This window comes from Callorhinus ursinus, unplaced genomic scaffold (assembly GCF_003265705.2).
Source record: "Callorhinus ursinus isolate GAN/ISIS: 27379988/994484 unplaced genomic scaffold, GSC_fseal_2.0 scaffold90, whole genome shotgun sequence".
NCBI classification, from domain to species: Eukaryota; Metazoa; Chordata; class Mammalia; order Carnivora; family Otariidae; genus Callorhinus; species Callorhinus ursinus.
The window spans coordinates 2,761,624-2,775,502 of NW_027397152.1; the positions used below are offsets into that span (position 1 = coordinate 2,761,624).

Sequence of the window (13,879 nt, forward strand, 5' to 3'; positions counted from 1 at the left end):
GGAATGAGACCTACTTAAATTATAACTTGTCCTTTTTGAATCTGGTTTTCAGGTGACTGTACAAGTGAGAAGAATCAAGCAAGACAGATGCGGCGGACCCTCAGGTAACTCCCAACTTTCAGGGGCTGTGAAACATATAATGTGGTGAAGGATTTAGAAGCAAGGGACAGAAGCTCAAAGAAGCAGGAGTTTTCACACCCCACAAAAAGCAAATGGCTGATTATAACATCAAATCAGTATGTGTCCCTAGTGATGAAGTGGTCTTGTTTCCTATTTTTTTTAATTTATTATTATTTTGGTCCCATTCTCATATTAGTTCACCAATTTAGCAATACAAGCTGCTCTAAACTAACTATTCAGTCTTAGGAGTCTCCTGTATCCCCAGGGGCCCCCTCTGATTTCCCCTAGATCTTTAAAGACCAGAGTGAGATTGTATCTGGTTTCTTCAATGGTGACCCCAGAGGTGCTGGCAGATGTTAAATATCTGGCAAATTTTCCTCGCAAAAAAAAAGAAAAAGACTTATACTGTATGACAGTACTTTGGGAAGGAGGTCTAAAAACTACAAGACACCTGGGAGACCACATTGCCTCGGGAAGCAGTTTTAAATAGGCGACAGCACATACTACTGAACGCATCATAGTCACGGAGTCGGCTGAACTCTCAAGGACATCTGGTTGTCTTGTGAAGGAGCCAGGAGCATTATTGAAAGGGCTGAATGGGTCTTCTCTCTTCCTCAGGATGTTTGTGGCCAAGGCACTGCGCAGCTGTTGTTTTCCCCTAGCCCCCACTCTCCACCCCCAGACAGAAACCAACTGTTTGGCTTCTCCTCCGAAGGAACAGTCTCCTTGACTTGTCCTGTGAGCCACCAGATCATTACAGCCGTGTCATTCAGGTGACCTTTATTTTTCCTCTTTCTTACCCCACCAGTCTCTTAAGGGAAATGCATAAGAAGGGTAAAGTGACAGAAGTCCTAAGGACCAGGCAGGAGGCCCAGCCCCATACTCTGCCTCAGATCCACTCCAGCAACCATGGCCAGTCTGCCCCCCATATGTCCTCCAGCAGCATCTCCCCACTTCATGAAGAGCAAGAAGAACGCCCTTCAGTGGATGTGGCCAGTGAGTACCCTTACCGTGTCCTGTTGCTAAGTGCTTGCTCCTTTGTCTACACCAAGAGTAGGTATCTTTACAACCAGGCCCTGCAGATCCACTGTGATGTCCCTGGTAGAGCCTGGGCCCAGGACTCAGCGCCAAGCATAGGCCCCAAAGGGGTCAGGTAGCTCTTTTCCATTCCTAGACCCACACGGCCTCAGCCACCAGACCCCCTCTGGCACGTACATGGTGTTGGACTTGAGGGGAGGAGTCATGAGTTGGGAAGGAGAAGGGGCAAACGCTCCCTCATCACTGCAACCCAATCATGTCATCTTGCAGGTCATGGCCATGAACATCACTAACATTGGGCCTCTGATCTTGAAATCCTTGGGGTAAACAGTCATGGTTCCTATTTTCTGTTTACCACTACATATTCTTTCTCATTTGTGGATTTCCAGATCCCATCCATCATTCTAATAATTCAACTATACTGTCCTCTGAACCCTCATTAACTGGGATGTGTCTCGGGTTCAGGCTGAATCCATCACCAGCCTGCCCCTCCCCAGAATCCCCCAAGGAGAGCCCTTGGGTAGCCACGGTGGAGGGTAGGTGGAGGAGAGTACATTTAAAATCAAACCTTCATTTTCTTCTGCTCAGTTTTCTCTTTAACTTCCCTCCCGAGAAAAGCATTTCTATTTTTAAGGAACCACAGCAATCAAATCCTGGTGTGGACAACACCGAGAAACCATCCTTCGTTTCTGGGTATATCTGATTTTTTTTTTTTTTTCTGAATTGACTGTTTTAGGCAATGAATGAACCATAATGGGTTTGACCTGGTACTATTCCTGTTTCTCATTTTACCCTGAGGATCAGAGCAACATAGTGTTTCCCTGAGGATTATAGAAACCAAGGAAAGAGAGGAAATTCACATGGATTGAGCACATATTTAATGCTCACATTATTGACTATTTTACATCTCTTGCCTCATTTAATCGGCACAAGCATCCACCTCGTAGGTGCTGGTGTCCCAATTTTACAACACAGCCGAGGACACTGAGGCTCAGCGAAGTCAGGGAACTTACTGAAGAGCGCCCAGCTTGGGGGTGCCATCCACCAGGAGCCTGCGTGACTCGAAAGCTCAGACTGCCCGCTGCACTGCAGCCTGAACAGCCAGGGACAGAGCAGGGAGGGATTCACCTCTTCCCACACCTCTTTTGCTGGGTTTCTGGAGCCAGTGTTGTCCCCACTCCACTCTTTGTGACAAAGGTCTAGCCTCTGCACATGAGACAAGACCCTATACACACTGCACTTTCACCCAAGAATTTATAAATAAATGGGCTGCCCTTGATATGTATATGATCTCCTCCAAGGGGCCACTGGGGTTTGACTTACATCCATGAACTCGGTTGCCCAAAGGCACTTGACTCCACCTCATTGCTACCCTGAGAAACAGTAGAAGGGCAGACTCCACTTCCCCTCACCTGCAGTTCCTGCCACGACTTGTAGGAATGGTCACACTTGAGATGTGGCCTCTGAGGTGGCATCAGCTTTATGTTCTGCCACCTCTAGCTTTTCTGAGGGAGACTGAAGCCCTTTTTTCCATCCGAAATCAATATCCTCTCAGAGGGGCAATGGCTTATCACTTGCTCCTCCTCTGCTTTTTGAGCCAAAACTTCTAGAGTAGTTAACAAAAAGTGTGACTGGCGTGGCAGCTTCCCTGTGAGGAGAAATTCTCCTCACAAGAGGCTGTTCTCCGTTGCTTTCTGTGTACAGTGTAGGGCATGTTTTCTGTGTTGTGTGGCCAGGGGAGACATGAGAATGCTGATCGCTGTTACTGATGGACTTGGACCTCCTATGGCCTTGGTTGAGAGTAAGCTGGTTTTCTGGAGAGGGTGGTAAAGGAGGTTTGGAAGGGGCTGGGAATCCCCTTTTGGTTGAGTTCTTACATTGTTGGGCATCGTGCTGAAGGCTTATGTAGTTTACCTTCCTCTTTATTCCACAGTGATGCTAATTACATCTGGTATTAGGTTATACCATCCATAAAGGAAGGAGAAGACCCACTGGATATTGATTTAAGTGCACAATTCCTTAGGGGAACTTGACTTGGTTGAAGGGAAGTAAGGACTTCACTCCTACCTGCTCAGAGGAGAAACTTGTTACTCTGTGGCCCTTGATAATAATCCTTAAAAGGGAGCTGACTCATATTTTTAGTTGAATTATGGCCCTGCCACCCAAGTGGGGTTTTTTCACAAAGGGAGACAGCAAAAGGCATAGCCAGGTCTCATAGCATCATTGATGCTATGTATTTTTGGGTCTACAATCCCCCATGCAGAAATAACCCTGGCATTCTTTGGACAGGAGTCAGACAATCTAAACTATATTTAAGAATTATTTTTACAGTCTCGTGAGCCATTCTGGGTGGGATCCAAATCACCACTTGCCTTCCTCTGAGACTCCCTCAGCCTCAGTAGGCATCCAGAGTAGGAGGCAGGAGGAGTGGGAGGCACCAGGAGCGTCACCCTAACCCTGTTTAAGTTCTCTGTACATTGGTTATTAATGGAAGCCATTTTCTCTTTCTCTTCCTCCTCCAACAACCCCCAATATAGAACAGTCTCATGAAGGGCATTGACTGTTTGGTGAGTATATTACCTGTTCACAGACCAACAAAATGCATCATCTCCTTAATCTCATGATTTCTAAGATGGGCAGTTGAGTTCTGCTCCTGGAGGAGATATTTGTGCAGTACCTCTTGGATCATTCCAGCATTGGGAATCATGGAGGGAGCCAGGAGAAGGGCCCTTGTAGTTTTCTTGTGCATGTACTGTAACCCTCAGATACTACATCCAACCACTACTTCTTTGTTTTCCCTTTTTTTTAAATTCAAGTATAGTTAGTATACAGAGTTATATTAGTTTCAGGTGTACAAGAGAGTGATTCAACAATTCTATGAGGCGCCTGGGTGGCTCAGTCAGTTGAGTGTGCGACTCTTGGTTTCAGCTCCGGTCATGATCTCAGGGTCGTGAGATTGACCCCCATGTCGGTCTCCATGCTTGGCATGGAGTTTGCTTAAGATTCTCTCTCCCCCTTTTCCTCTGCCCCTCCCCCATGCTTACTCTCTCTCTTTCTCTCTTAAAAAACAAAAACAAAAAACAATTCTGGGGGCGCCTGGGTGGCTCAGTTGGTTAAGCAGCTGCCTTCGGCTCAGGTCGTGATCCCAGGGTCCTGGGATCGAGCCCCACATCGGGCTCCCTACTCGGCGGGGAGCCTGCTTCTCCCTCTCCCACTCCCCCTGCTTGTGTTCCCTCTCTCGCTGTGTCTCTCTCTGTCAAATAAATAAATAAAATCTTTAAAAAAAAAAAAAAAACAATTCTGTACATTTCTCAGCACTCATCATGATAAATCTACTCTTAATCCCCTTCACGTATTTCACCCATCCCCCCACCCACCTCCCCTCTGGCAACCACCAGTTTGTTCTCCATATTTAAGAGTGTGGTTTTTTGTTTCTCTCTTTTTGTGTGTTCATTTGTTTCTTAAATTCCACGTATGAGTGAAATCATATAGTATTTGTCTTTCTCTGACTGATTCCACTTAGCTCCTTCCATGTTGTCACAAATGGCAAGATTTTGTTCTTTTCTATGGCTGAATAGTGTTCCATTGTATATAAATACCACATCTTCTTTATCAATTCCTCTGTGGGTGGACACTTGCTTCCATAATTTGGCAATTGTAAATAATGCTGCAGTAAACATAGGGGTGCATGTATCTTTTCAAGTTTGTGTTTTTGTTTTCTTTGGGTAAATACCCAGAAGTAGAATTACTAGATCGTACTGGTAGTTCTATTTTTAATTTTTTGAGGAACCTCCATACTGTTTTGCACAGTGGCTGCACCAGTTTGCCTTCCCACCAACAGTGCAGGAGGGTTCCCCTTTCTCCACATTCCCACTCGCCAACACTTATTTCTTGTGCTTTTTACTCTAGCTATTCTGACAGGTGTGAGGTGATATCTCATTGTGGTTTTGATTTGCCTTTCCCTGATGATGAGTGATATCGAACATCTTTTCATGAGTCTGTTGGCCATCTGTATGTCTTCTTTGAAAAAGCATCTATTTGTGTCCCCTGCCCATTTTTTTATTGGATTATTTGGGGAGTTTTGGTGTTGAGTTATATAAGTTCTTTATATATATATATATATGTGTGTGTGTGTGTGTGTGGATATTAACCCCTTATTGGATACATCATTTGCAAAATATTCTCATTCAGTATGTTGTCTTTTTGTTTTGTTGAAGGTTTCCTTCACTGCACAAAAGCTTTTTATTTTGATGTAGTCCCAATAGTTTAATTTTGCTTTTGTTTCCTTTGCCAAAGGAGATGTATCTTGAAAAATGTTGCTATGGCAGATGTCAAAGAAATCACTACCTGTGCTTGAGGTCTCTGGTATCTGCTTTAGTCTTCATTCCGTGGATTACTGTATTGGTTTTTTAAGGCTGCTGTAACAAAGTTTCACAGACTGTGTGTTTTAAAACAACAGATGTTTGTTCTGTCCAAGTTCTGGAGGCTAGAAGTCTGAAATCAAGGTGTCATCAGGGCCATGCTCCATTTTCCTTGCCTCTTCCTAGTTTCTAGTGGTCTCTGGGAGCCTCCCTTGGCTTGTAGATGGATCACTCCAGTGTCTGCCTCCTGACTCCCTCGTCATGGGGTCTTCTCCCGCTGTGTGTCTCTTTATCTGTATCTCCTCTCCTATTCTTATAAGGACATTAGTCATATTAGATGAAGGTCCACCCTAATCCAGTATTGTCTCATCCTAACTCATTACATCTGCAAAGACCCTATTTTCAAATAAGGTCACATTGTGAGGCTCCAGGTGGACATGACTTTTTGGAGGACACTATTCAACCCAGTATGATTATCTTTAAAACACTTTATTTCTGACTTCCCATTGGTTCTTCCCTCATGTTCCTTTCTGGACAGGTGTCACCCCAGCCATTCCTGCTGATTCAGTTTCATTGCTCAGCAACCATCCAGATGCCAGATCTGCCCAGCGCTCCCATCCTCTGAGAGGCACCACACAACTGAGCAGGACAGCAGACCCAGGGCACCAGGGCAACAGTGGCCCATGGGACGAGATGAGGCCTCAGAAAATGAATGCATCTGGGCATCTATCCTCCTCCTCCTCTTTGTACCGGCCCGACTCCAAACCCTCTGGTAAACACAAAGGAGCAGATGGCGAAGTAGAGCCCATTGATGGGAGTGGATACATTCTTTCAGGGCTCAAGGATTTTTTTTATTTCTGTTAGATCCTGATTCACAGAACTGGGTGAGATGAAGGGGGCAGTATCCTGTGGCACAGCCAGAGAATGAGATGCCAGCCCAGTGCTGGTCCTTTCTAAGTGCCTCTCCCATTCCCCCTACAGAGGGATTCCCTCTAAGCAGGAGAATACAGGAAGTTGGGGGCATTCTGAGGTACTCCACCGAGAGGAGGAGTTGCTTCACATTCATGTGCTCCCTTTTCTCTGTGCTATAATCTTCCTAGGCCTAGGTTGAGACTGTTCTTAGAACTCCCAGCTCCGGCTTACATGGGAAAGGTCTTCCTTAGGTCAAGAGCTATTTATTGCAGGATGGGAGACTATTTCTATAGGTACACACTCACGCGCTCTTTGTATGCAACTATAAGTCAGTCTTGCCTCTCAAACTTTGCTATTGAGTTTAGAGCCAGGCATCGTGGCCACCAGTGACTAGAGGTGCAGCCATGAAGAGGAATGGCTTAAAGCACCTCAGTTTCTAGGACCCAGACAGTATAACAATAAGACATTTGAAATTCTCAGAGAAAAACCTGGCCTTAAGCAAGGTGTCCTGGTAAATGAAGCCCATTCTTCCCCCTTCCCTTTGTGCATCCTTTGCCTTCCTCAGAGGTGCCCCCTTCTCTCCTGTTCCTCCTTCAGGTCCTAACACCTCCCCAGGTCCTTCCTTGTCACTCTTCACCAAAAGTGGTTAAAGAAAACACTCAATATCATTCATTATTCACTGCCTGATTTAATTTCATATGCATTTACCTTAGCCTTTCTATTAGTGGGTAGATGTTAAAGATTTTCAGTCATGGATCCTCAGGTAGGATAGGTGTGCGGTTAGAGAGAGAGGCCCTCTGGATCGCTACCAAAGGAGGCAGACTAACATTCTCACTGTTAGGCCCATCCTACCTGGAGGCCTGTAGCAGATTCTAACCCTTGTTTTCCAGCCCAGTGTCCATCTCCCTCAGATGTACTCGGCCTCTATCTGGGAGGAGGCCCTGTGGGGTTTCCTTACAGAGGGCCATCTTGTATTTGAAAGCCCAGGAGTTCTTTAAACAAAGTTGCCTGGTGCTTCCTGGGTGCCCAGGTGAGAGAAAGAAATTGACAGAAGTACAGGGATGGGCAGGGATCTTGCACAGAAGTTCTGGGCAGGCTCCATACTGCCCACAAGTGGTTGGCTCCCCCCATCTCTTACCTCTCCCGTGTCTTGGTGGGAAGCAACAGGGGCTGACCTACTGGAAAAGAATCTTGTGGAGATCCAGAACCTGCGCCAGCGCCTGGAGGAGTCCATCTGCCTCAACGACTGCCTGCAGGAGAGGCTGGAACACGTGCTCAGCTGTGCTGACAAAGGAAAAAGTAGGAAAGGCAAAAAACTGGTTCTGCCCACAGCTAGAGTCTCAAAGGGCACATAGGTTCCCAGTTAAAAGGCACGTCAGTGTGCATGCAATACCCTAGCCTTCCTCACAATCTGCCCAAAGAGGGAAGCAAGGGCAGGCTCTGTTGTCCCCACTTTATAAATGAAGGCACTGAGTGTTCTGCCCCAGGCAGGGCTAGGTCTCATGCTCAGGGCTGTCTGACACAGTGCCCGTTCTTGTAACTCCCAACACTACCTGCTGATGCACCTGGCTTATGGCCTGACTGGCACGCGATAGAACTGAGACTTCCGGGATGCCCCCCTTCAGCAGGGGGAGGACCACATCCCACTTTCTTACCACTGCCACATGCCCTGGATACCACCTGCCACTGCCCATATGTGAAAGGCCCATATTCCCAGACTTTCCACAGGATGCTGTCACTCGGAGGCCAATACTTGCATATCCCTTCTCCCTTGCCAAGCTCAGAAGAATGGCGGCCAGGGCCCCTACAACATCCCAGTAGCAGCTAATTCATGGGCAAGACTGTCCCACAGCTGCAGCCATTGCACATGAGTGTGTGGCCCGCTATAGTGTGACTCGGCCACACCACACCGTTGTGCCAGTGCATGAAAACCCCCAGGCTTTCTGTGTGGCTAAGGCTCTAACTTTGGTGGTTGCAGAGAAGTATATCTTTGAGAGCATCTGTTTCCCAGAAGTATGACTTGTCTGGGTTTTTTAACTCCCTCTGACAGTATCCACATCTGGCTTCCATGGGTAGAACCCGGAGTCTGTGCCTCAGCTCTACCACAAGAAATGGGCCTTTAGGAAAGCAAACTGGAGTTTTCAGGCTTACAGAGGGCAAACCCCAAACCTGGCCACTTCCGTGTCCCCCCTTTCCACAGCAGTACCCAGCTGCAGAGACAAAGAGAAGAGGGTGGAAAGTACAAAAATTGCCCAGACCCACATGGGCCAAAATTGCAATAGTTATTCTCAGTTTGGATAAGGCTGCTGCTTAGAAGGTCCGGACCTCCCATCTACACATCCCTAGCAACGTAGGAGCAAAGGGCTCTGGGAAATTCACATCTCATGTATTAGTCCCTTGCTCCAGCTTTGCAGGTAACAGGAGTCACCAGCTGTGAACTGGATAGCAGCTTGGTGCGCTCTCCCTCCCTTTCCCACTTCCAGCTGAGTGTGAATAAGGAGGGAAAGGAATGTCAGTTTGTTTTGAGTAGTCAATGAAGAGTTCCCTATGTCCCTGCAGACATCACTGGTGCTCTGTCTCTTCCTCCCTAGGCACCACACGGTCCGCTCCAGGTGTCTCCCTTGCAACCCCTCATTCATTTGTTCAGAGTCACTCTTCCGGCTCTGCTCAGGACGTCTTGTGACATATGATGTCTGGACGGTCTAGAAGAATGTTCTCCAGAACTTCTCCAGCCCTATCCAACAACATTCTTGGCTGTGAACTTGGAGGCATCGACATCGACCTTTAAATGAATGGATCAAATTAATAAATTCTTATTTAAAAATTATTGTTTACATGTATTGAATGCCTATAAAGAGTAAAATTTGTGAGGAAAGAATAAAACCCATAATGGCCAGAAATTCATAGAAAAGGTTAAAGGAAAATGGGTTTTCTCTATTAGCTATTTCTTTATTATTATTATTTTTTTGCAGAACACTTCTTTATTACAGCAACACATAAAGCAAATATAACTTTAAATGTTTATGAGCACAACTGTACATTATTACGACTGCTGGTTTACTCAGTTTGCTCAAATTTGGAGAAATAGCTTATATGTAATTCTTGAAATTCACTGACCTTCTTTATAAAAATGTGGGATTGAAATGCATGCACACATTTTTAAGAGTATATAAATTTTCACTCTACTGACTTTATTCCCAATCTCGGCATTTTCACACATCCTTGGTGAGTTAACCAAACTCAAGGCCTTTTGTTACTAAGCGAACCGGCAAGGTTATGTGTGCCAGGGGCAACATCCTTAAAAGTTAATGAATAGTAACTGCTGGTCACCAATAGATTTTTGACCTAATTCCTTCTTCCTTGAGGGCAAACGAGCTTTCACCTGGGCATTCAGTCCAACCCCTAAAGACTGAGGATCCTTCAAACCCCTCCTTAGAAGTACTTCATTAAATAGCCATTTCCATTTTAATAGTAGGGTGAGGATTATACTCCTCAATCTGGAAGTATTCAGCCTTGAGGCATCGATTGTCTCAACTTTTAGAAGCATTTTGAGGTTCTCAGCAGCTCCACGTGATTCAGGTAAATATGTGCATCTCCCAAAGTAATTATGAAGTTAGCTGGCTTCAGGCCTGTGCTGTGTGAGACCGTGTAAATGAACAGGGCCTACACAGCTGATGATGAAGGGCTCACCCAGGCCCATGGCTCGAGACCTGTGGCAAACCTGGCAGGACAGCTCACCATTCACCGCATAGAACCGGCACAGGGCGTGGCGGGGAGGCAGGGCCAGAAGAGGAAGAGCCTTTGGATTCCAGCCACACAGGATGATTCTTCTGTCACCAGGGTTGGTTTGGATTGCGTCAGTCGCCTTCCGCAGTTGGTCTACTCCTTGACCCGAAGAACCTGAATTCTTATTTTTGTATTTGGCTCTAAAACACCTCTAATGAAAGCCTGACCTGGAGTTAGTTTTCTCCTTAGCATCGGGTTTATGGACCCGTGCAGTCACTGGTCTCCCAGGTGCATCCTCTAGCCTCCTTGAAAGCTGTCTTCACCTGGAGGACTTTAGAGGATGCACTGGAGGGAAGCCAGTCCAGAAATAGATGCAGAGGGCAGGGTTTCAAGACCTAGAACATCAGATGCCTGAGGTCTCCTTACCTCTGATAGTCTGTCCCTCTCTCCCAGGGAGAGCCAACAAACACTTTAACTCTGGGGCTTCAGGGAAAACTATACACACGGGAAAGTTCCCTCAAAGAACAGTGGACAATTGAAGACCAGCATTCAAGAGGAGAGCCTCAAGAGGTTCATTCTCAATGAGTGCCAAGAAAAGGGAATGGGGAAGAAGTGGGCTTCCAACACTCCACCTGAACCGCTGCTACAGGTTCAGCGACCTTTGAGGTCAGAGGGTACAATGACAGGGAGAAAACTAGCTCAGGTGTGTCTGAACAGCCTGTAAAATGGGTAACTGGATTCAGGGAAAGGAGAGCAATGGAGGCCATGAGAAACAACAGAAGAATGAATAAATGAGAGAGAAGCACTTTGGAAAACACATGCTATGTCAAATTTGGGACCAGATTGCAATTCTACTTAGTTGTACTATTACAATGACCAGGTCACATGCTATTTTGAAGAAGTCAAGGATTGAGACCAGTCCACCAGCCAGAGTCACAGAGCCTGCCCTCCACCCACTACATATCCAGGGAGCCATAAACTATTTATTGCTTTGCGACCTGCCTTTTTAGCTCATCATAACACCTCTGAAATTCTTCCTTGTTGTTGCATATATTAGTCATTAGTTTCTTTTTATGGTTGAGTACTATTTATTATATGAATATCCCACAATTTGCCCATACCCACATTTGTGTCCTTCTACTTTCCATCTCCACCCCAACCGTCCCCTTCCTTGTCTCCTTAATGCTCTATGCACCATCTCATTGTCATTCTTTTTTACTTTGCCTTTGTTATATCAAGTTTTCAGTATGGCAAAATGCAACTCATCGAATCTTGAAGGCATGAAAAATAGGGGAGTTAGCTATAATTTAGCTTTGGATAAAGGGAGTCCATGGGCCAGTTTTATAAAAACGCACAAAGAGGGGCACCTGGGTGGCTCAGTCAGTTAAGTGTTTGCCTTTGGCTAGGGTCATGATCCCAGGGCTCCCTGCTCAGGGGGGAGTCTGCTTCTTCCTCTCCCTCTGCCTACTGCTCCCCCTGCTTGTGCTCTCTCTCTCTGTCAAATAAATAAAATCTTTTTAAAAAAATGCACAGAGATGCAGGAAGGTAAAATAATAATTATTAGGATAGTCATGGCCCTAAGGGAGAGAATGATGTGCTGTCAGAAGGCAGAGCATTATCTTTGTGCTTTAGTGGGAAAGAAGGTACATTCAAGGAAAGGTGAGATTAAGGAATTTAGGTTCCCAATTTTGGCTGCTCCTTACATTCACCTGGGGAGCTTTAAAAATGGTATCAAACCTTATTAGAAATTGAGACTTATTTGACCTGGGATGGAGTTTGGCCTTGAGAGTTTTAAATTCTGCACAGATGATTCTAACAAACAGCCAGGAATAAGAATTGCCTAACACTGCAGATAAACCAGCTACAGACTGCCCCAAAATGGGCAGCTCCTTCACAGCAACATTGAAAATCAGGCCATTTATGCAATTTGCATACGTACGTACATACCTTGATAATGCCAGCACCACTCACTGGCTCTCAGCTTTAAACAAACTGAGTCATAAAGTCACTTCATCATGAGGGGGATCAACTGAATTAACAGTTGGCAATACTATTTGTAATCAAACATTAAATACAAATGTTAAACTACTGTATTTGATTGCTGATCATCTACTATGTTATTTTTATAGTCAAGAGAAACATTTCTAATATATTATCAAAAACAGCATTATAGTCCACTTTTAAAAAAAATTAGACCTACATTCTCTCATCTTAAAATGGGAGAGCTTGAGAAGATGGATTTGGTATACTTCCAGTATTAATATTCTAATAGATTAAATATAAAGAATCTTTTAAAAATCTGGATCTACTTTCAGTTGATAGAAGTCAAAGGCATGTATACAAAGAGTACTTTAAAAGTGGCAGTCATCATTAAAGTTAGCCATTATCTTCTGGGCAGGGAGATGCTCCTTAGTATTTAGAGACAGATAGTCTGGGTGCAATTCCCTGTTGCACCCTCAAAACCTGAGCACCTGAGCAAAGAAATTATTTGGTCTCCCTAATCTTCAGCTTCTTTTCTGGTATACTATGCATAATAATAACACTTCCTCAAAAGTTAATGGGAGATTTCAGGGCACCTGGGTGGCCTAGTCACTTGAGCATCCAACTCTTGGTTTCAGCTCAGGTCATGATCTCAGGGTCATGAGATCAAGCCCTGCATCAGGCTCCTTGATGAGTGAGGAGTCTGCTTGAGGATTCTCTCTCTCCTTCTCCCTCTGTCCCTCCCCCTGCTCACTCTCTCTCTCACAAATAAATAAATAAGTCTTTTAAAAAAAAAGATGTTAATGGGAGATTTATTTTTTTTTAAAGATTTTATTTATTTATTTGAGAGAGAGAGAATGAGAGACAGAGAGCATGAGAGGGAAGAGGTCAGAGGGAGAAGCAGACCCCCTGCTGAGCGGGGAGCCCGATGTGGGACTCGATCCCGGGACTCCAGGATCATGACCCGAGCCGAAGGCAGTCGCCCAACCAACTGAGCCACCCAGGCTCCCCTTAATGGGAGATTTAAATGAGTTAATGTTTGTACTGGGCTTAGCATAGTACCTGGTACACAATTGCTCAATAAGTCTATTATTGTGATTGTTCTTATTGTCATTGTCAATAACATCACTGAAGGGCATCATGTAAGCACAGGGTTTTAACTAGGACTTGATCATTTTTTAAATAAAAGACTCAATTAGAATGTCTTTTTCCAACACAATGGCAGGTCCCATAGTAACTGGAGAAGAGAGTTCAGAAATGTGTTTGAGACATTTCACAATGCAATAGCACTATGTAGCTAGATGTAGAGCAGAGTAGAGTAAGTAAGACAACAACTTTCAAAAGTGATTTTCCCTGGTCTTTCTTTCTTCACTTTTTCATAAACATTTTGCTGCACATGTGGAGGCACCTGGGATCAAACATGTGGTACCAGCAGCCTAGCAGCAAAGCCATAGAGATAGATACTCCAAGGCATCCTCCTCAGTCTCCCGCTTCAACCTCAGTTAGAATGGAGAGACAAGGTGGGTCAGATAGGTCCCTCCTGTGCCACACTTGAGCATCCCTTGATGATCTCAGCCGCATGTGCACCACTGCATGTGCAGGTCATGGATTACCCACCAGATACCTAAGGGCCAGATTTTACCATGCTCTATAGAAAGGTCACATTCATGGGCCATATACAATGGCTTTATGGCAACCTCCAGCCAATCAGTCAAAATTCCTCCTGAGCCCTCTCATGTTCA

The 13,879-nt window shown here is 45.2% G+C and overlaps 1 protein-coding gene and 1 pseudogene across 2 annotated transcripts in view; one reads left to right on the plus strand and one right to left on the minus strand.

Moving 5' to 3' along the window:
- LOC112813266 (myomegalin) overlaps positions 1–9,258 on the plus strand; it is a 45,249-nt gene extending 35,991 nt beyond the window's left edge. Inside the window, exons 4-8 of one of the 2 annotated variants that reach the window (XM_025858309.2) lie at positions 53–104; positions 929–1,116; positions 6,058–6,291; positions 7,599–7,730; positions 9,023–9,258. In XM_025858309.2, the coding sequence (XP_025714094.1) occupies positions 53–104; positions 929–1,116; positions 6,058–6,291; positions 7,599–7,730; positions 9,023–9,114 (698 nt within the window). In that variant the 3' untranslated portion in view covers positions 9,115–9,258. Of the gene's footprint in view, positions 1–52; positions 105–928; positions 1,117–6,057; positions 6,292–7,592; positions 7,731–9,022 lie in introns of both variants that reach the window. The other variant, XM_025858308.2, reaches the window with a different exon arrangement.
- Positions 9,259–9,626: 368 nt separating this feature from the next.
- Positions 9,627–13,276, minus strand: LOC112813317 (thymidylate synthase pseudogene; annotated as a pseudogene).
- Between the last annotated feature and the right edge of the window lie 603 nt (positions 13,277–13,879).